The sequence below is a fragment of the Haliotis rufescens genome, unplaced genomic scaffold (assembly GCF_023055435.1).
Source record: "Haliotis rufescens isolate VD_foot unplaced genomic scaffold, xgHalRufe1.0.p SCAF_50, whole genome shotgun sequence".
NCBI classification, from domain to species: domain Eukaryota; kingdom Metazoa; phylum Mollusca; class Gastropoda; order Lepetellida; family Haliotidae; genus Haliotis; species Haliotis rufescens.
This window is the reverse complement of record NW_025964224.1, coordinates 450,098-470,638: the sequence shown is the minus strand read 5'-3', so window position 1 is coordinate 470,638 and position 20,541 is coordinate 450,098. Positions and strand designations below refer to the sequence as shown.

Here is a 20,541-nt window from a genome sequence, read left to right as displayed (position 1 = left end):
ACATTGTCAAGGTGATGATGTATAACACATGGAACCAAGTCAAGGTGATGATGTATAACACACGGAACCTTGTCAAGGTGATGATGTATAACACATGGAACCAAGTCAAGGTGATGATGTATAACACACGGAACCTTGTCAAGGTGATGATGTATAACACATGGAACCAAGTCAAGGTGATGATGTATAACACACGGAACCATGTCAAGGTGATGATGTATTACACATGGAACCTTGTCAAGGTGATGATGTATAACACATGGAACCTTTTCAGGGTGATGATGTATAACACATGGAACCTTGTCAAGGTGATGATGTATTACACATGGAACCTTGTCAAAGTGATGATGTATTACACATGGAACCTTGTCAAGGTGATGATGTATAACACACGGAACCATGTCAAGGTGATGATGTATAACACATGGAACCTTGTCAGGGTGATGATGTATAACACATGGAACCTTGTCAGGGTGATGATGTATAACACACGGAACCTTGTCAAGGTGATGATGTATAACACATGGAACCTTGTCAAGGTGATGATGTATTACACACGGAACCTTGTCAAGGTGTTGATGTATTACACATGGAACCTTGTCAAGGTGATGATGTATAACACACGGAACCATGTCAGGGTGATGATGTATAACACATGGAACCTTGTCAAGGTGATGATGTATTACACACGGAACCTTGTCAAGGTGTTGATGTATTACACATGGAACCTTGTCAAGGTGATGATGTATAACACACGGAACCATGTCAGGGTGATGATGTATAACACACGGAACCTTGTCAAGGTGATGATGTATCAACTTACAAAATCTCATGATGCTGAAGAAAACATCTGGAGTTCTATTGTCATCATGATTGAAGTATACTAAAATAACTCTCAACAATTTCTATGGTGTTTTGACAAATATTTACATGGACAGTAACTGAAAAACAAAACAAGTGACTCGAGTCCCTCATCTCCTGATGCTGAACTGATCACAGTGTGACAGCAATCACAAGACACAAGCTGGAATCCTGACTTCTGGGACGTATACTAGGGCAGTTCTAACAGTTGCTCTTTATCTCTTACACAGTCCACATACACAGTTGCAGTACATAGGCAGCCTTCACAACCAAAACAAACAGCTCATGCCTCTGATGAACACCACAAAGTGACAGTCATGTTTCACAAAGTGACAAAACATTTCACTGGACATACATGACTTTCCAAAAGAATGTGTCAATTTCGTTTTTGAGATTTGCCCAGTTGCCAAGAGAACATTGTAGGACTCATTTCCAACAAAGTTTAAAGACCTGTGAAGATCAGGGATAGAATTGGTCTCCAGCCACCCATGCATGCAGCAAGAGGCTACTTAAGGGATCAGGTGGTCAGACTCTCTGACTTGGTCATCGTATCCCAATTGTGAAGATGGATGCTCATGATGTCAATCACTGGATTGTCTGGTCAAGAATTGATTTATTTACAGACCGCCGTCATATACCGTATTCGACGTAATAAGCGCCCAGGGCGCTCTCAAAATTAGAAATAGGGGGCTCTTATTAGAATATTATTTTGTCGAAAAAAATAGAGTTGAAAGATAAATGTCGTGGTTTATGCTGACAGCCTGAAATGTTTATATAGGAGAGATATATTTTTCCAGAATTTAATTGCCCATACTTAAGGGTGCATTTAACACACGAGTGCGTATTATCAGCGAATAAATAAGTATGGTGTACATTGATCAATCGGAAAGGGTGCTAATTGGGATTGTTCACAAGCCAATATATTAGCAAATATCGCCGTGGGCGCTTATTAGAGCGGGGCGCTTATTACGTCGAATACGGTAGCTGGAATATTGCAAGTGTGGCATTAAGCAAACAAGCAAACACTACAACAATTCCTACACAGGACTTGACGGCCTTACAGAAGCCTGCACATTCCAGCTCAGGAAGGAAGAAAACTGCTGATTTAGAAAATGTATGGGTCATGTTTTTGAATAAGCTCCCAATTCTCTTTCTGTTCATTAATTGGACTTAATGTCCTTCAACACTTACATTTACATCAAAATGAGCGAGTGAGTTGGGTTTAATGCCTCTTTTAACAGTATTCCAGTGAAATCGCGGAGTGTCAGCTTAATGTTGGAGGAAAGTCCGAAGTGATGCAGGTCTCGGACTTTTACCACTTCGGTGAAACTCACGAGCAAGGGTTTGGTGCTGACAAACCTAGAAACAGAACTGTTATTCGAACCCACAATCATAGATTTCTGGATTGCCTAAGGGACGTAACTCTGCACAGCGAATTGCTGCGCCATAAACAACTGGGCCCCCCATGCCCCCTGGATCAAATTGAAGGAGATCCTGTAGGTCTGGTTCCATAGCATTAACACTGTCAGATCCAATGTAAGGGAGATTTTAGAATGTGTTTGTGAACTGTCTAAATCAGAGTGTGAAACACTGACTGGCACTCATATAGGTTTTGAGCAGGCATAACATTGTTTTTACTCCTCAAAGGGATCATGCTTAAAATAACTGAAAATCTGAACACATGATATCTTCCACACAGAAAGCAGAACACTTGCTCCATACTTGTCAACATTTCACTTGATGACCACTGACGATCAACCTCTTGCTAACCTGTCCATGGTCAAGACACCGGTGGATGGCTGGGTAGACAACCTATCTAGGTCAGGACACCGGTGGATGGCTGGGTAGACAACCTATCTAGGTCAAGACTCCGGTGGATGGCTGGGTAGACAACCTATCTAGGTCAGGACACCGGTGGATGGCTGGGTAGACAACCTATCTAGGTCAGGACACCGGTGGATGGCTGGGTAGACAACCTATCCATGGTCAAGTCACCGGTGGATGGCTGGGTAGACAACCTATCTAGGTCAGGACACCGGTGGATGGCTGGGTAGACAACCTATCTAGGTCAAGTCACCGGTGGATGGCTGGGTAGACAACCTATCCATGGTCAAGACACCGGTGGATGGCTGGGTAGACAACCTATCCATGGTCAAGACTCCGGTGGATGGCTGGGTAGACAACCTATCTAGGTCAAGTCACCGGTGGATGGCTAGGTAGACAACCTATCTAGGTCAAGTCACCGGTGGATGGCTGGGTAGACAACCTATCTAGGTCAAGTCACCGGTGGATGGCTGGGTAGACAACCTATCTAGGTCAAGTCACCGGTGGATGGCTGGGTAGACAACCTATCTAGGTCAAGTCACCGGTGGATGGCAGGGTTTAGATTCAGCACATGACAGTATTGCAAATAATGTTTCCTTGGAAAACTTTGCATCCCATTGAAATTCGTGCGGAAAGTGGCCAGAACAGAAAGGAAGAAAAAAAATTCACACTATTTAAATTGCAGCACTTAGGAGAAGACAACCCATGCAATTGCTTCTAGTGTAACCCGTAACAGGACATTTATTTCCCCACGGGAGATTCTTTCCAGGACAGAGTAATATCCTAGGTAAAGGTTTCCAGTGGATATCATTCCAACAGCCAGTATCTTACTAACACTGGAATATATTCCCACAGGAATATTCTTTTCTCCGGAAACCTTTTGACCCAGAAACACTGATTGTTTACACTAACACTTAGGGGCAGACAACCCACACAATTGCCGGTAACACTTATGAGCAGACAACCCACACAATTGCCGGTAACACTTAGGAGCAGACAACCCATGCAATTGTCGGTAGCGCTTATGAGCAGACAACACACACAATTGCCGGTAGCACTTACGAACAGCACCACTTGTTCCTTTTCTTACCCTAAATTGCAGAGTCCCTCCTCAGAGGATAAAAACAAAACCAAAACAAATAAATAAATGCTTCAAATTCACCCAATATTCATGTAAAATATTTACAGTCCCAGAATGCATCCACTATCAACACAACAAATCCTGATGACACAGACGTTTGGAAATGTTCCTGGCCATTGCTGATGTAGGTCGACCGCTGGAATAGACAGCACAAATACTTCACCCATTGCTGAAAACAAGTGCCTACAATTGTAGGATTATTCCCGTAATACAAAAACTTTGTTAATAAGTTAAGGGTGGGTGATTTTCTAATCTGAACACAATTTCAACAAGAACGTTGTCTCTTAAGTCCCATCCTAGAGGCAACTAGTCGAAGGCAGACAAGATCGTCGATCTGCCTCGTTCATCAAATACTCTTCACAACACATTATGGCTTCACATGGAGTACAGTAGATGGAGAATTTTACAATGTAGAATTTCTTGCAATGTATTCAGTATATGACTAGCCTTGTTGCCCAGGTCAACCACAGCTTTGTACAAGCCACAAGTAGAGCAATACTGAGTCACGGAGACAGATCGGTTATGAATGACAAGACACGGTAACTATCCGTCCCAACACGGCTTCAACAACTCAGTCTGCTACAACAAGTGCATCGTCTCCAATAAAGCTTAAATGATAAATATGATCATAAAATATTCTTGAAGATAATGTAATTCTTATCAAGGAGAATCTTGATGTCACGACACTGTCTATTCTGTGAATGCTAGATTAACACACCTTGGAGGACAGTCCATACCAGCCTCTGTGGGATATAACTCACCACATGGTACGTCACATGGTACGTCATATTGTACATCATATGGTACATCACCGCATCATCTTCCATCTTCCATCAGATGCTACTGGTGGTCTCATGAAGTCGGATGACCTTGTTACAGGTGAAACCAAAGGGTGAGTATTTCTATGAATTGTAACCATGGTAACCTGATTCGGAAGGACAGATATTATGGTCCCGCTCTCTTCACCTGAGGTTGGATGTGTCATGGCACTTTGTCCTCATGACGAAAACCCAGTTCACAGAAATGTGTCCGATGTCCAAGTGTCGTTGGCGATGTCCAAGTGTCGTTGGCGACACACACGGATCTGTTGCATGATCTTCCTGCATAGTTGACTGGCTGACCTCCCTTCTCCTGAGGTCTGCCTCGTTCCTAGACCCCTGACTTAATATGTCTGAAAGGACAAGTTGATCTTAATGCAGTCAGATGTTGATGAAACGAGACAGAGAACTATGTCAGCTGCTGTCACGATTCTATGTTATTATGAAAGAGATGAATGTCCTGTGTATGTACAGTGATGTATCATGGGTGATGGCTGTGTCGGCATCAGGGCTGGGCACAGCTTGCCGTCGTGTCGGGGGATTCCCATTTCTTTGCCAACAATGAATGCATCCTCATTTTGCATCAGGAATTATTTTGGTTCAACTGGAAGAGACAAAACCTTGTTCAGTATCACAGGAGGTATTATTCATTCATTGCAAATGTAATGTAATGTTGGCAACTAACCTGAGTGAAAGCGACAATGAGGTTGAGGTACAGTTCTGCAATAGTGTTCTACTGGCAAAGATCTGTGTGTTAACCCTTACTGTTCTACTGGCAAAGATCTATGACTTTACCCTTACTGTTCTACTGGCAAAGAACTGTGAGTTAACCCTACCTGTTCTACTGGCAAAGATCTATGACTTTACCCTTACTGTTCTACTGCCAAAGATCTGTGAGGTAACCCTTCCTGTTCTACTGGCAAAGATCTATGAGTTAACCCTTACTTTTCTACTGGCAAAGATCTATGACTTTACTCTTACTGTTCTACTGGCAAAGATCTATGAGTTAACCCTTACTGTTCTACTGGCAAAGATCTGTGAGTTAACCCTTCCTGTTCTACTGGCAAAGATCTGTGAGTTAACCCTTCCTGTTCTACTGGCAAAGATCTATGACTTTACCCTTACTGTTCTACTGGCAAAGATCTGTGAGGTAACCCTTCCTGTTCTACTGGCAAAGATCTATGTTTTAACCCTTCCTGTTCTACTGGCAAAGATCTATGAGTTAACCCTTACTTTTCTACTGGCAAAGATCTATGAGTTAACCCGTACTGTTCTACTGACAAAGATCTATGTGTTAACCCTTACTATTCTACTGGCAAAGATCTAAGTGTTAACCCTTCCTGTTCTACTGGCAAAGATCTATGAGTTAACCCGTACTGTTCTACTGGCAAAGATCTATGTGTTAACCCTTACTGTTCTACTGGCAAAGATCTGTGTTGTGTTAACCCTTACTGTTCTACTGGCAAAGATCTGTGAGTTAACCCTTCCTGTTCTACTGGCAAAGATCTATGTGTTAACCCTTCCTGTTCTAATAGCAAAGATCTATGAGTTAACCCTTCCTGTTCTACTGGCAAAGATCTATGAGTTAACCCTTCCTGTCCTACTGACAAAGATCTATGAGTTAACCGTACCTGTTGTCAGGAGAACTGGAGTGGGCACGGCTTCAACACTGGGAAGAGCTGGGCCATCCTCCTTGTTAGAGTTATCTTCCCTTGGGGCAAGGTTTTGTGTGAGGGTTGGCATGACTGTTGTGGTGGCTGGGGGAGGAGTGTGGTCCACTGGGCCATTAGGGCTGAGGATTGGAGGGGGAACCTCCACTGACCCTAACTGAGGCGTGTCCACCCCTTCTGTCTTGACTGAAACATAAGATGGCGACCGGTTGTCATCAGCCACCAGCTACAATACCCGACACTGAGGCTGTACTCTCAGCACATTAACTATCGCAGGGTTCGAAATTAGTAAGGCCTCTAGTCTGAGACTAGTAGAACAAATGTCATCAAGAGATGACATATCCTTCTGGTCTATTGCAATTTGGAAATGGAGTTTGGCTACTTATACCCCGCTTTTGGGTTTGTTGCTATTGGATACCTTCAGCTATTCAGTATTTTTCAAAATCCCAAATCATAAAAAGGCACCAGTTCACCACTAGACTGATCTGTTTTGCAAGTTTCAACAAAAGATATATTTAACGGTTTTGGAGTTCTGCAGGCAACTACAGCTGTAACAATAGACAGCCAGGCAACTACGGCTGTAACGATAGACAGCCAGGCAACTACGGCTGTAACAATAGACAGCCAGGCAACTACGGCTGTAACGATAGACAGCCAGGCAACTACGGCTGTAAGGATAGACAGCCAGGCAACTACGGCTGTAATGACAGACAGCCAGGCAACTACAGCTGTAATGACAGACAGCCAGGCAACTACGGCTGTAACAATGTGGGCCAGGCAACTACGGCTGTAATGAGAGACAGCCAGGCAACTACGGCTGTAATGATAGAGAGCCAGGCAACTACGGCTGTAATGACAGACAGCCAGGCAACTACGGCTGTAATGACAGACAGCCAGGCAACTACGGCTGTAACGATAGACAGCCAGGCAACTACGGCTGTAATGACAGACAGCCAGGCAACTACGGCTGTAATGACAGACAGCCAGGCAACTACGGCTGTAACAATAGACAGCCAGGCAACTACGGCTGTAATGACAGACAGCCAGGCAACTACGGCTGTAATGACAGACAGCCAGGCAACTACAGCTGTAATGACAGAGAGCCAGGCAACTACGGCTGTAACGATAGACAGCCAGGCAACTACGGCTGTAATGACAGACAGCCAGGCAACTACGGCTGTAATGACAGACAGCCAGGCAACTACTGCTGTAACGACAGACAGCCAGGCAACTACGGCTGTAATGACAGACAGCCAGGCAACTACGGCTGTAATGACAGACAGCCAGACAACTACTGCTGTAACGACAGACAGCCAGGCAACTACGGCTGTAATGATAGAGAGCCAGGCAACTACGGCTGTAATGATAGAGAGCCAGGCAACTACAGCTGTAACAATAGACAGCCAGGCAACTACGGCTGTAATGACAGACAGCCAGGCAACTACGGCTGTAACGATAGACAGCCAGGCAACTACAGCTGTAATGACAGACAGCCAGGCAACTACAGCTGTAATGATAGAGAGCCAGGCAACTACGGCTGTAATGACAGACAGCCAGGCAACTACAGCTGTAATGACAGACAGCCAGGCAACTACTGCTGTAACGACAGACAGCCAGGCAACTACCACTGTAATGACAGACAGCCAGGCAACTACGGCTGTAACGATAGACAGCCAGGCAACTACGGCTGTAATGACAGACAGCCAGGCAACTACAGCTGTAACAATAGACAGCCAGGCAACTACGGCTGTAATGATAGAGAGCCAGGCAACTACGGCTGTAACGATAGACAGCCAGGCAACTACGGCTGTAACAATAGACAGCCAGGCAACTACGGCTGTAATGACAGACAGCCAGGCAACTACAGCTGTAACAATAGACAGCCAGGCAACTACGGCTGTAATGACAGACAGCCAGGCAACTACGGCTGTAACAATAGACAGCCAGGCAACTACGGCTGTAATGACAGACAGCCAGGCAACTACGGCTGTAACGATAGACAGCCAGGCAACTACGGCTGTAACAATAGACAGCCAGGCAACTACTGCTGTAACGACAGACAGCCAGGCAACTACGGCTGTAATGATAGAGAGCCAGGCAACTACGGCTGTAATGACAGACAGCCAGGCAACTACGGCTGTAACGATAGACAGCCAGGCAACTACAGCTGTAACGATAGACAGCCAGGCAACTACGGCTGTAATGATAGACAGCCAGGCAACTACGGCTGTAATGACAGACAGCCAGGCAACTACGGCTGTAATGACAGACAGCCAGGCAACTACGGCTGTAATGACAGACAGCCAGGCAACTACGGCTGTAACGATAGACAGCCAGGCAACTACGGCTGTAACGATAGACAGCCAGGCAACTACGGCTGTAACGATAGACAGCCAGGCAACTACGGCTGTAACGATAGACAGCCAGGCAACTACGGCTGTAATGACAGACAGCCAGGCAACTACGGCTGTAACGATAGACAGCCAGGCAACTACGGCTGTAACGATAGACAGCCAGGCAACTACAGCTGTAATGATAGACAGCCAGGCAACTACGGCTGTAATGATAGACAGCCAGGCAACTACGGCTGTAACGATAGACAGCCAGGCAACTACGGCTGTAACGATAGACAGCCAGGCAACTACAGCTGTAATGACAGAGAGCCAGGCAACTACGGCTGTAATGATAGACAGCCAGGCAGTGAATCCTTCAGACCTACAGGAAATCAAACCGAAACAACAACAGGTTTACGGGGAAGTGTACAAGATGTCTGTTTACCTGTAGCTGGCTTTGCAAGCTCACTGGTGTTTGAGGGGTCCAGCAGGGGGGGCAGAGTAGCGGCAACTGTCTCAGGGGGGAGTGGCACGTGTGGGGGACAAACAATATCATCTTCATCTCCAAAAGATGGCACAAAATTAAAGTTTGGTGGCAGAGGCTTTCCTAGTGGTTTTGATTTCCTCTCTGAAGACAAGAAAAATATGGCAATGTGTCAAGTTTGGCAAAAACAACCCTGGTCACAACAATGATAAAGTTCTTAATCTGATGACTTGGAAGTAGGTGAGGTGAAATTGGGTTTAACATCGTGTTCAAGATTACTGCACTTAAATAGCGACGTGCATGCACGTGTATGTGTGTGGCTGTTTGTACTAGTCCGGACTGATGCCGGTTTATAGTGCTAGCTCACTGAGATACCATGCCGCAGTTTAACATGAATACCCCACTCAGACACAGTATACTGACTCCGGGCCGACCAGTCCTTGTTTTAGCCCCTTTATGCCGATCCCCAGACAGGGAAACAACAAGAAGCATCTTTTAACGTCTTTTGGTATGACGTGGCCTGGGATCGAACTCCAGACCTTCCGCTCTACGGGCGGACGCACTACCACAAGACGACATGGAAGCAATAGTCTGAGCCAACAAGTTCTGAATTAACTCAACAAACTTTGTTCTTGGCATCAGCTTCCGTACATGGACCTGTTTATCCTGACCGGATCCATTAGTTACTGATCAGCGCATACTGCTTAATGACATAGTCATCAACATTACATCACCATGGTGATAAAAGTGGTTGACAGTGTGAGCAGGAAGCCAATGCTGTTTGTTTGTTTGTTTGTTGTTTAACGCCGCACTGAGCAATATTCCAGCTATATGTCGACAGTCTGTAAGCAATCGAGTCTGGACCGGACAATCCAGTGATTGACATCATAAGCATCGATCCACGCAATTTAATTGGGATAAGATGACATGCATCAACCAAGTCAGCCAGTCTTCTACCCGATCCTGTTAGTCACCTCTTACAACAAGCATTGTCACCTCTTATGACAAGAACAGTGAAGACCTACTCTACCCCAGATCTTCACGGGTACATGGGTTGCTGGAGACCTACTCTACCCTGATCTTCACGGGTACATGGGTTGCTGAAGACCTACTCTACCCCGATCTTCACGGGTACATGGGTTGCTGAAGACCTACTCTACCCCGATCTTCACGGGTACATGGGTTGCTGGAGACCTACTCTACCCCGATCTTCACGGGTACATGGGTTGCTGGAGACCTACTCTACCCCGATCTTCACGGGTACATGGGTTCCTGGAGACCTACTCTACCCCGATCTTCACGGGTACATGGGTTCCTGGAGACCTACTCTACCCCGATCTTCACGGGTACATGGGTTCCTGGAGACCTACTCTACCCCGATCTTCACGGGTACATGGGTTGCTGGAGACCTACTCTACCCCGATCTTCACGGGTCTGGAAGCCAATGCAACCAAGTGACTCCCTGTTTGTGTAACAAGCACGGTGTAAAGACCACATACTCTGCCTCTAAATGCAGTGATAAATACAGTGATAGAGTGGCACCTACTCTTCCTGGGTCCCTTGTAAATCTGCGTCTTGCCTCTCTTCTTTTTCGGAATGGGTGGGGACGGAGCCAATACCTGTTCAGCTGGAAGATTCATCATGAGGTATCAGCATTATAGCAAATAGTCGTCACCGACATACATTAACATAGTTACATTGCTGTAACTTAATGACGACAAGTCAACACCTCAATTCCATCTGTCTAGTCAAGTCAACAGTGAGTTGTCTCCCCTGTGTATAGTGAGTTACTTTCATGTATATGAGTTACCTCGGGTGCTTAATGAGTTACCTCCCCTGTGTGAAGTGAGCTTCCTGCCCTGTGTTTAGAGCGTTACCTTCCCCGTGTTTAGAGTGTTACCTCCCCCGTGTTTAGAGTGTTACCTCCCCCGTGTTTAGAGCGTTACCTTCCCCGTGTTTGGAGCGTTACCTCCCAAGTGTTTAGAGTGTTACCTCCCCCGTGTTTAGAGCGTTACCTTCCCCGTGTTTAGAGCGTTACCTCCCCCATGTTTAGAGTGTTACCTCCCCCGTGTTTAGAGCGTTACCTCCCCCGTGTTTAAAGTGTTACCTCCCCCGTGTTTAGAGCATTACCTTCCCCATGTTTAGAGCGTTACCTTCCCCGTGTTTGGAGCGTTACCTCCCCCGTGTTTAGAGTGTTACCTCCCCCGTGTTTAGAGCGTTACCTCCCCCGAGTTTAGAGCGTTACCTTCCCCGTGTTTAGAGCGTTACCTCCCCGTGTTTAGAGCGTTACCTCCCCCGTGTTTAGAGCGTTACCTCCCCCGTGTTTAGAGCGTTACCTTCCCCGTGTTTGGAGCGTTACCTCCCCCGTGTTTAGAGCGTTACCTTCCCCATGTTTAGAGCGTTACCTTCCCCGTGTTTGGAGCGTTACCTCCCCGTGTTTACAGCGTTCCCTCCCCCGTGTTTACAGCGTTACCTCCCCCGTGTTTAGAGCGTTACCTCCCCTGTGTTTAGAGCATTACCTCCCCCGTGTTTAGAGCGTTACCTCCCCCGTGTTTAGAGCATTACCTTCCCCATGTTTAGAGCGTTACCTTCCCCGTGTTTGGAGCGTTACCTCCCCCGTGTTTAGAGTGTTACCTCCCCCGTGTTTAGAGCGTTACCTCCCCCGAGTTTAGAGCGTTACCTTCCCCGTGTTTAGAGCGTTACCTCCCCCGTGTTTAGAGCGTTACCTCCCCCGTGTTTAGAGCGTTACCTCCCCCGTGTTTAGAGCGTTACCTTCCCCGTGTTTGGAGCGTTACCTCCCCCGTGTTTAGAGCGTTACCTTCCCCATGTTTAGAGCATTACCTTCCCCGTGTTTGGAGCGTTACCTCCCCGTGTTTACAGCGTTCCCTCCCCCGTGTTTACAGCGTTACCTCCCCCGTGTTTAGAGCGTTACCTCCCCTGTGTTTAGAGCATTACCTCCCCCGTGTTTAGAGCGTTACCTTCCCCGTGTTTACAGCGTTACCTCCCCCGTGTTTAGAGCGTTACCTCCCCTGTGTTTACAGCGTTACCTCCCCTGTGTTTCGTGAGTTCAAGATCCATCCCAGTGTGTGAAACCTTCGTTACACTCTCAGTAACATCGCTGCCAGCCATTACAAGAATCTTGAAATTTGCCCTCTAACCCCAAATGTAGAAACATTTATATTTTTGTTTATGTCTTTGGGAATGCCATCATAGTGAATTTTGAAAAGGTCTACGACTGACCAGATTTCCCAGATGAATTTAACTTTTTGTTTGTTTAATCAGATTGGTTCAAGTTGCAGACTACGGAAAATCACACAACTTCCCCCTTACATTGTTACTATAACAATTACATGATAGTTGAAATGAAATAGAAATTCAAATTGACAAACCAAAAAAATAATTTAGCCGGAGTAAGAGTATTCGGTGTCACGGCAGTCATCACTTGTTAGTAAACATAACGGTCAGTTGTGAGTTGAACTCCAAGCCTGGTTGTGGCCACCTATCACAGTGGGGAGCTGTGACTGGTGGCAGCGATAGTATAGAGAGCTACAAAAGGGCTATTGCTGTGAGGAGCTTGTAGTGAGTTCTTTCCCAGTGTGTAGTGAGTTACCTCCCCCGTGTTTAGAGAGTTACCTCCCATGCTTTTAGTTGTCATGACTGAGTGTGGTGACAAATGACGACCTATTACCCACCTAAAGCCAGGAACAAGAACCATTCCATGATGTCTGTAATTAACCAAGTCTGGACCAGACCAACCCATTGTCTTTGATGATGTGCCATTGCACAGGGTATACAGACTGACTTCGTTGAAGGCAGACTAATACTGAGAAGTCATAATCAATTTGTGACACCATGTACAATGAATGACATCAGATTGGGTTTTTTTCTTAATGAAGCACTGACTGTCATGTCACATGGCTTCAACTGACAAATCATCATTGTGAATCACAAAATTTCTCTTTAAAATTTGGTTAATTTCCTAATTATACACAAACTGTCATCAGCACCCTCAGGTTATTTTCCTGAAATTTCATTGTTTCATACCCAAACTAACATTGCATTCTGTGGGCAAAATACAAACACAAGGCTGCTTACTTTTGATGCGGGGTCCTTCCAGAGGGTAGCTCATGATCTCGCACCACCCAACGGGGTACAGGTCCGGAGTCTGGGCGTCCACCCACTGGTCATAGTCATTCTCCCAACCATCAAAATGGATCTTCATCAGACGGCCAACCACCTTCGTCACCGTGGCAACACAGATCAGCCTACACACATCAACATGGAGTGAATGAATGACCACACAACTGTCACCCCTAGGTTCTTGTTAAACAAGACAGACACAGGCACTCTCCTACCCAGAGTTCCATGCGGCCGGCAGCCAGCTAGCATAGTACCTCTGCCACAGGCCAGCGCCATGTGACGATTCGTCACATCTTTCACAGTCCATTCAAGATATTGCATATGCTTTTCATCCGTTTCATGTTTGACAAGTCTACACATTTTCATAAACAAATGTCAAAGAATCATTAACTTTCATTGAGAAAGTATGCAAATACGTAAAAATCTACTTGTTTTTGCGTAGTTATCCTATGTTTACATTGGTTGTACGGCTCCACGTGCTGTCATCGAAGCCCAACGGAGAGCTAGCGACACGGTCACTTTGATGCATAAATATGGGTTTTTCAGATTAAAAATGATGTTTTATTGGTCTGTTTTCAGTCGTACAATTGGGTATCTCATACCTCTAGTCGCACGTTAAAAGGAAGCTAGAAGCTGGAATGTAAACAATAAACTTGTTTCCGTCCGGTTGCGCACGCACCTCCCGATGACATGCCACAAATCTCGAAGAATAAGCCATCAAGCAGGACTGGACTGGATTACTTCCCAGTGGGGATGGCTGGTTGGGAACGTACGACTGAAAACAGACCAATAAAACATCGTTTTTAATCTGAAAAACCCATGTTTTAGTCTGTTTTCAGTCGTACAATTGGGTAGAATTCGACGGAACACTGGAAGGAGGGTCTGGAAAGTAATCCGGAAGTGACCTCTTGCACGTCGAATGTACCAAGTTCCTCACCCCCGTAGTGACAATAGAACATTCGACCAGATGCACGGACGAGACAAATTGTTTATCACGAACGCACAACATGGTTAATGCTCATCGACACACAACTAATTATCGATGCGACAGGACAACTGCACGCGTCAGTTGAACGGCGATCGAAGTGGTCGACGTATAGTTTAGTTACAGAGCAACTCGCAGTATACAAGGTAACTAAACAGCATCTTTAATGCTCTTCGACCCACAAGTAAGTATCGATGCGACAAGGCAACTGCACACGACAGTTGAATTGCAATCGAAGTGTGGACGGCATATAATTTAGTTTCAGAACGACTCGTCGTATCCAAGGTAACTAAAACTGCATGTTTAATGCTCTTCGACCCACAAGTAAGTATCGATGCGACAGGACAACTGCACACGTCAGTTGAGGTGCGATCGAAACGTGGTCGGCTTATAATGTAGTTACAGAACGACTCGTCGTAGGCAAGGTAACTAAAACAGCATGTTTAATGCTCTTCGACACACTACTAATTATCGATGCGACAGGACAACTGCACGCGTCAGTTGAACTGCGATCGAAGCGGTCGACGTATAGTTTAGTTACAGAGCAACTCGCAGTATACAAGGTAACTAAAACAGCATGTTTAATGCTCTTCGACCCACAAGTAACTATCGAAGCGACAGGACAACTGCACACGACAGTTGAATAGCGATCGAAGTGTGGACGGTATATAAAGTGGTTCAGAACGACTCGTCGTATCCAAGGTAACGAAAAATAGCATGGTTAAGGCTCTTCGACACACAACAAATTATCGATGCGACATGACAACTGCACACGTCAGATGAATTGCGATCGAAGTGTGGTCGGCGCATAATTTAGTTACAGAGCAACTCGCAGTATACAAGGTAACTAAAACAGCATGTTTAATGCTCTTCGACCCACAAGTAACTATCGAAGCGACAGGACAACTGCACACGACAGTTGAATTGCGATCGAAGTGTGGACGGTATATAAAGTGGTTCAGGACGACTCGTCGTATCCAAGGTAACGAAAAATAGCATGGTTAATGCTCTTCGACACACAACAAATTATCGATGCGACATGACAACTGCACACGACAGATGAAATGCGATCGAAGTGTGGTCGGCGCATAATTTATTTACAGAGCAACTCGCAGTATACAAGGTAACTAAAAAATACGAGCAGTACTTCTAGTCGGAGACAATGTCGAAGGCGACCTGATCGAGAGGCTCGTAAGTCTAACTAGACAGGTAGCGCAGAACGATATCGAGGTCCCAGGCCGGCAGGCGGAATTAATGTGACTCATCTTCAACCATGAAGGCACGTAGAATTTTCTGCAATTCCGGTATTTTAGTGATCCTGTCGCCCGTAGGAGACGGCTCGTCTAGGTATAAGGCGACCCTGATAGCCTGCCGACGGAGCCATTCTACGACCGTCTTCATGATCCGTGTGATGAAGTCTTCCCCCTACCGGTAGCTCGTCTAAAGGTAGTAGGCTCCGACGACGGTGACGGCGGGGAAAAGGGACCTCATAACCTCCCCCGCCGGCTCGCTGTCGACAGCATAGCAAGCGGTTGTAGCTGGAGACGAACAGCAGTGTCCATGGAACCCCAATGCCTGTCTACTACAAGAATCTTGGAGGGCTCTGGTTTCTTGAAGAGTAGCCCCCAATCCAAGTCCCTACTCATGGGTGACGAAAACGGCATGCCATAGATCGGGTAACGCGATCGAACAGGTGGTTTGCTGAAACTCTGCCCCGGCAGAGCAGAGGCAAGTTCTGGTCCATATCGTGAACCATGGCTCTGAAGACATTGGGAGGAGAAGACTGAAGAGACTGCGGCGTATCTCGGCGGCGAAGAGACTGGTCGATGGTCCATGGACCTCTGACGTAGTCGAATCCTTCTTGGTCGACGCCCTGGAGGTGAGTACCGCCGTCGTGATCTGGGCTATCAAAGCTGGGGCGATATGAAAGTGAGACGAGGGTGTCGATCGGTCATTATCTCTACGACGCTGTCGTCACAATCCATCGTCGACATCGATTGTGTAGGCGTAGATGAAGGAACCGGTGTACAGGACGATTGTCCATGGACCTCCGACGTAGACGAACCCTTCTCGGTCGACGCCGTCAAGGCGAGTACCGCCGCCGTCATCTGGCCTATCAAAGCCGGGTCGATATGAAAGTGAGACGAGGGTCACGATCGATCATTATCTCTACGACGCTGTCGTCACAATCCATCGTCGACGTCGATTGTGTAGGCGTAGATGAAGGAACCGGTGTACAGGACGATGGTCCATGGACCTCCAACGTAGACGAACCCTTCTCGGTCGACGCCGTCAAGGCGAGTACCGCCGCCGTCATCTGGCCTATCAAAGCCGGGTCGATATGAAAGTGAGACGAGGGTCACGATCGATCATTATCTCTACGACGCTGATCTCCCAAAAACTCCCTTCGAAGGCGTCGCACGTCCCCGTGGGGGCGAGGGCTACGATCTCTAACTGTAGAAGTACTACGATCCCCATCGTAGTTATCGTCCGAATCGAACTCCCGACGACCTCGAAGGCGACGAACGTCCTTGTGTCGTTTACTGTCACTCGACGAGGCCCTCGACCTGTCGTCCCGTGAACGGGAACGACTTCTAGAGAGGGATCTGTGTTCACTGTCGACCCGCACGACGTTCCTATCGTCGTTGGTAGGACGAGAGACGGACCGACTGGGGACCGTAGTCCCCTCGTGGTCCTCGTCACCACCCGGTCCCGTCGTAACGGGGGTGGCTGAGTGACGCTCTCGATCAACCGATTGACGAAGATCAGTCGTGCGGGTAGTATCATCAGCAGGCGAACGGTCCCGTGTCTTGTCAAAAAACATAAGTTGACTGAGGCGGGTCTTTTTCAACTGATTTCTTGGGTGTGGCCGACGCGCCACCCCCAGGGCCAGATGTAGGGGGTGCAGAGTCCAAGGATCCACCCGATGACCTCCTCTGCCTGTAGCGCTGGTCAGTAGCCCGCTTCGCCAACGCACGAAGATACAAGTTAAAGTTGATAGAAGACAAATGCTCACATTCTTAACAACGTTTATTCCACGAACACGTTGAAAGCCCGTCCTTATTTATGCAGGAAGGACAATACTTGTGAGGATCTACTTTAGACAGTTGTCCTTGACACGAGGCACAAATGCCCGACATGTTGCCACGTGTATAATCAAGTGAAACACGTGTTGAACCCAAACAATGGATTACCAATGATTACATTCCAGGAGTCTACAGGTAAGACATAGTATTATTACTGTGTTAGAACAACAACTGTAGACACACGATACGGACTAGTAGAATACAAACTAGCAGTCTATCGCGAAAGTCCTTCTCGAGCGACCAGCTCAGAGGCGCGCTGAGAGATTTGTGGCATGTCATCGGGAGGTGCGTGCGCAACCGGACGGAAACAAGTTTATTGTTTACATTCCAGCTTCTAGCTTCCTTTTAACGTGCGACTAGAGGTATGAGATACCCAATTGTACGACTGAAAACAGACTAAAACATATATTGTCATGCAACTCACTGTCACAGTTGTAGTAGCATATCTATATAGTTATGCAAAACAATATGTAAAGCGCCCCCAAATGCTTGCATTAGTCCGTTCTATACTGATTTCTGAAAAAACGCGTTTGTTTACAAACAAGAGAAAAGTCCGGTCACGTGATATGCAAATTAGCCTGTGGCAGTGGTGTTATGCTGAGTCACCACTGCGACGGAGTGTGAGACACAGGTTCTTCATATACACCTCCTGCACGCATGTTGCCACTCAACTGCCAGCCTAACGCAAACCAAAATGGCTGCCGTAAAGTCATTCCCAAAGCAGAGAGAGCAGTTTCGTATTCAAGGTTTTGTATCCACATATTAAGACCTGTTACCAGCAGTACTGGACCTTTGTGTACAAATGGGAAGATGAGCAGAGCTGATGTCGCTGATGTCGCTGATGATTTTGTCTGTTTCTTTATGCTGCAGTCAGCAATATTCACGAAATATCATGGCGACCTCTACATACTCAGGAGGCTGTTCAGTAGACTGACAGTATTAAAGCAGCTAGTTACATTGTCAAGACTTGAATGCATTTCCCACAGTAAACTTACAACTACCAATCAATCAAGGAAGTTGTCTGACAGATCGAAGTCCTACCTTGGCTCCATCAAGTCCACAGCCTCCACCTTCATTCCTGGTTTGAATCCATGTTTTGGAATTTCCTATCAAACAGATTGTCTTGTGTTACTTACTTAATCATGAACTACATCCTCATGTTAACTGCAACCTTTCAGGAATAGCTAGCTCAGCTGTGAAAATAGTCAACAATCTCCCAACTGAGGGTTGTGTTTCTGGGTGACTACTCATAATATCAATCTCCATAAGGATGCACAATCATCATGTCTCACTGGGATATGTTGGCTTTCACCACAGAGACAAACACTGCCAACACAGCTCGTCAAACAGTTCACCGATGACAGACACACGCTGTCAAACAGTTAACCTATGATGGACACACACTGTCAAACAGTTCACCTATGACAGAAACTCACTGTCAAACAGTTCACCTACGACAGACACACACTGTCAAACAGTTCACCGATGACAGACACACGCTGCAAAAACGCCTTGTCAAACAGTTCACCTGTGACAGACACACACTGTCAAACAGTTCACCTATGATGGACACACACTGTCAAACAGTTCACCTACGACAGACACACACTATAATCAGTTCACCTATGACAGAAACTCACTGTCAAACAGTTCACCTACGACAGACACACACTGTCAAACAGTTCACCTATGAATGACACATACTGCTAACTCTCCTTGTCAAACAGTTCACCTGTGACAGACACACACTGTCAAACAGTTCACCTACGACAGACACACACTATAATCAGTTCACCTATGACAGACACACACTGTCAAACAGTTCACCTATGACAGACACACACTGTCAAACAGTTCACCTATGAATGACACATACTGCTAACTCTCCTTGTCAAACAGTTCACCTATGATGGACACACACTGTCAAACAGTTCACCTAAGACAGACACACACTGTCAACTTACCTTGTCAAACAGTTTCACTGGGGCTGCCACAGCTTTTGTGTGTTTCAAGTAGTCAAACCACTTGAAGGGGCCTTTATGACCTGAAACAGTGAAACACGATACTTCAGGACTCGTACAAACATGGAAGACAAGGGAGAATACTCTAGTGAGTCAGTATGATCATACGCCGCTTTGAGCAATATTCCAGCAATATCAAAGCGGTGGACACCAGAAATGGGCTTCACGCCTTGTACCTGTGTTGGGAATCGAACCCGAGATTTTGGCGTGATGAGTAAAGGCTTTAATCACTATGCTACCCGACCGCCCCAGAGATAACTCTAGCGCACGAAAAGTGAGAGGAGTGCATCAGAGAACAGTATTTACATTACAACATGTCTACTTGATGTGGGAAGTCAGTGAAGAGTGATGAAGGTTGTTCACCACTTGGTGCAACCCAAACATGGATTGAGTTGAATTGAGGTTTGATGCGTTACTTGACACAGGAATACACATGGTAGGAAGTGCACTGATCTACCTCTGGGTGGGGTCAACTGAAGGCCATTGATTTCACAGAAGCCAACAGGGAAGATACACGGCGAGGAGGCATGGTAGCAGAACCAGTCGGTTCCGTTCTGGGCGATAGAACCGTCGATTCCAATCATCAAGAAGTTATTCCGTAGACACTGAGAAGAACAAACCAAACTCTCTACTCAACAGCCAGTTATGATCCTGTCATATGTTTTAATAAGAAATATAACAAGTATTGATTGTGTTAGTTTACTGAAGACCATTTACGAGTTAAATACCAAATGATGCACAGACAATCATATTTGTTGGGTTGAAATGTTTTGTAGTTTGAAATAACATTCACCAACCAACAATCAAATTCAAATAATTGTGAATTTTACAATAAATTGTAATTTGACATATGATGCTTTGGAATCTTCTGTATTTATCAAGTATAAATGACCTACCTTCATGACAGTAGCAACACAGATGGTGGAGAGGTTTAGTGGATCGATGGCTTCCAGCTTCATCCCTGCCTGGAACTTCAACCCATGAGGAGGTTCACTCGTCTGAAACATCACAAACATTCAGGTGAACGATCGCCTGAAACATCACAAACATTCATGTGAACGATCGCCTGAAACATCACAAACATTCATGTGAACGATCGCCTGAAACATCACAAACATTCAGGTGAACGATCGTCTGAAACATCACAAACATTCATGTGAACGATCGCCTGAAACATC

At 46.1% G+C, this 20,541-nt stretch overlaps 2 protein-coding genes across 2 annotated transcripts in view; one reads left to right on the top strand and one right to left on the bottom strand.

Moving 5' to 3' along the window:
- The first annotated feature begins 17 nt into the window (after nucleotides 1–17).
- LOC125374021 lies at nucleotides 18–887 on the top strand. Its single transcript, XM_048384712.1, has one exon. It carries the CDS (start codon nucleotides 18–20, stop codon nucleotides 885–887), a length of 870 nt encoding a protein of 289 aa, XP_048240669.1.
- Nucleotides 888–1,763: 876 nt separating this feature from the next.
- Nucleotides 1,764–20,541, bottom strand: part of LOC124151386 (MBT domain-containing protein 1-like) — a 32,390-nt gene continuing 13,612 nt past the window's right edge. Inside the window, exons 14-22 of the mRNA XM_046523808.2 lie at nucleotides 20,260–20,361; nucleotides 19,821–19,968; nucleotides 19,307–19,386; nucleotides 18,384–18,448; nucleotides 13,227–13,396; nucleotides 10,678–10,758; nucleotides 9,093–9,275; nucleotides 6,276–6,500; nucleotides 1,764–5,248 (exon numbers count right to left, since the gene is read on the bottom strand). Of these exons, the coding sequence (XP_046379764.1) occupies nucleotides 5,235–5,248; nucleotides 6,276–6,500; nucleotides 9,093–9,275; nucleotides 10,678–10,758; nucleotides 13,227–13,396; nucleotides 18,384–18,448; nucleotides 19,307–19,386; nucleotides 19,821–19,968; nucleotides 20,260–20,361 (1,068 nt within the window). The 3' untranslated portion in view covers nucleotides 1,764–5,234. The remainder of the gene's footprint in view (nucleotides 5,249–6,275; nucleotides 6,501–9,092; nucleotides 9,276–10,677; nucleotides 10,759–13,226; nucleotides 13,397–18,383; nucleotides 18,449–19,306; nucleotides 19,387–19,820; nucleotides 19,969–20,259; nucleotides 20,362–20,541) is intronic.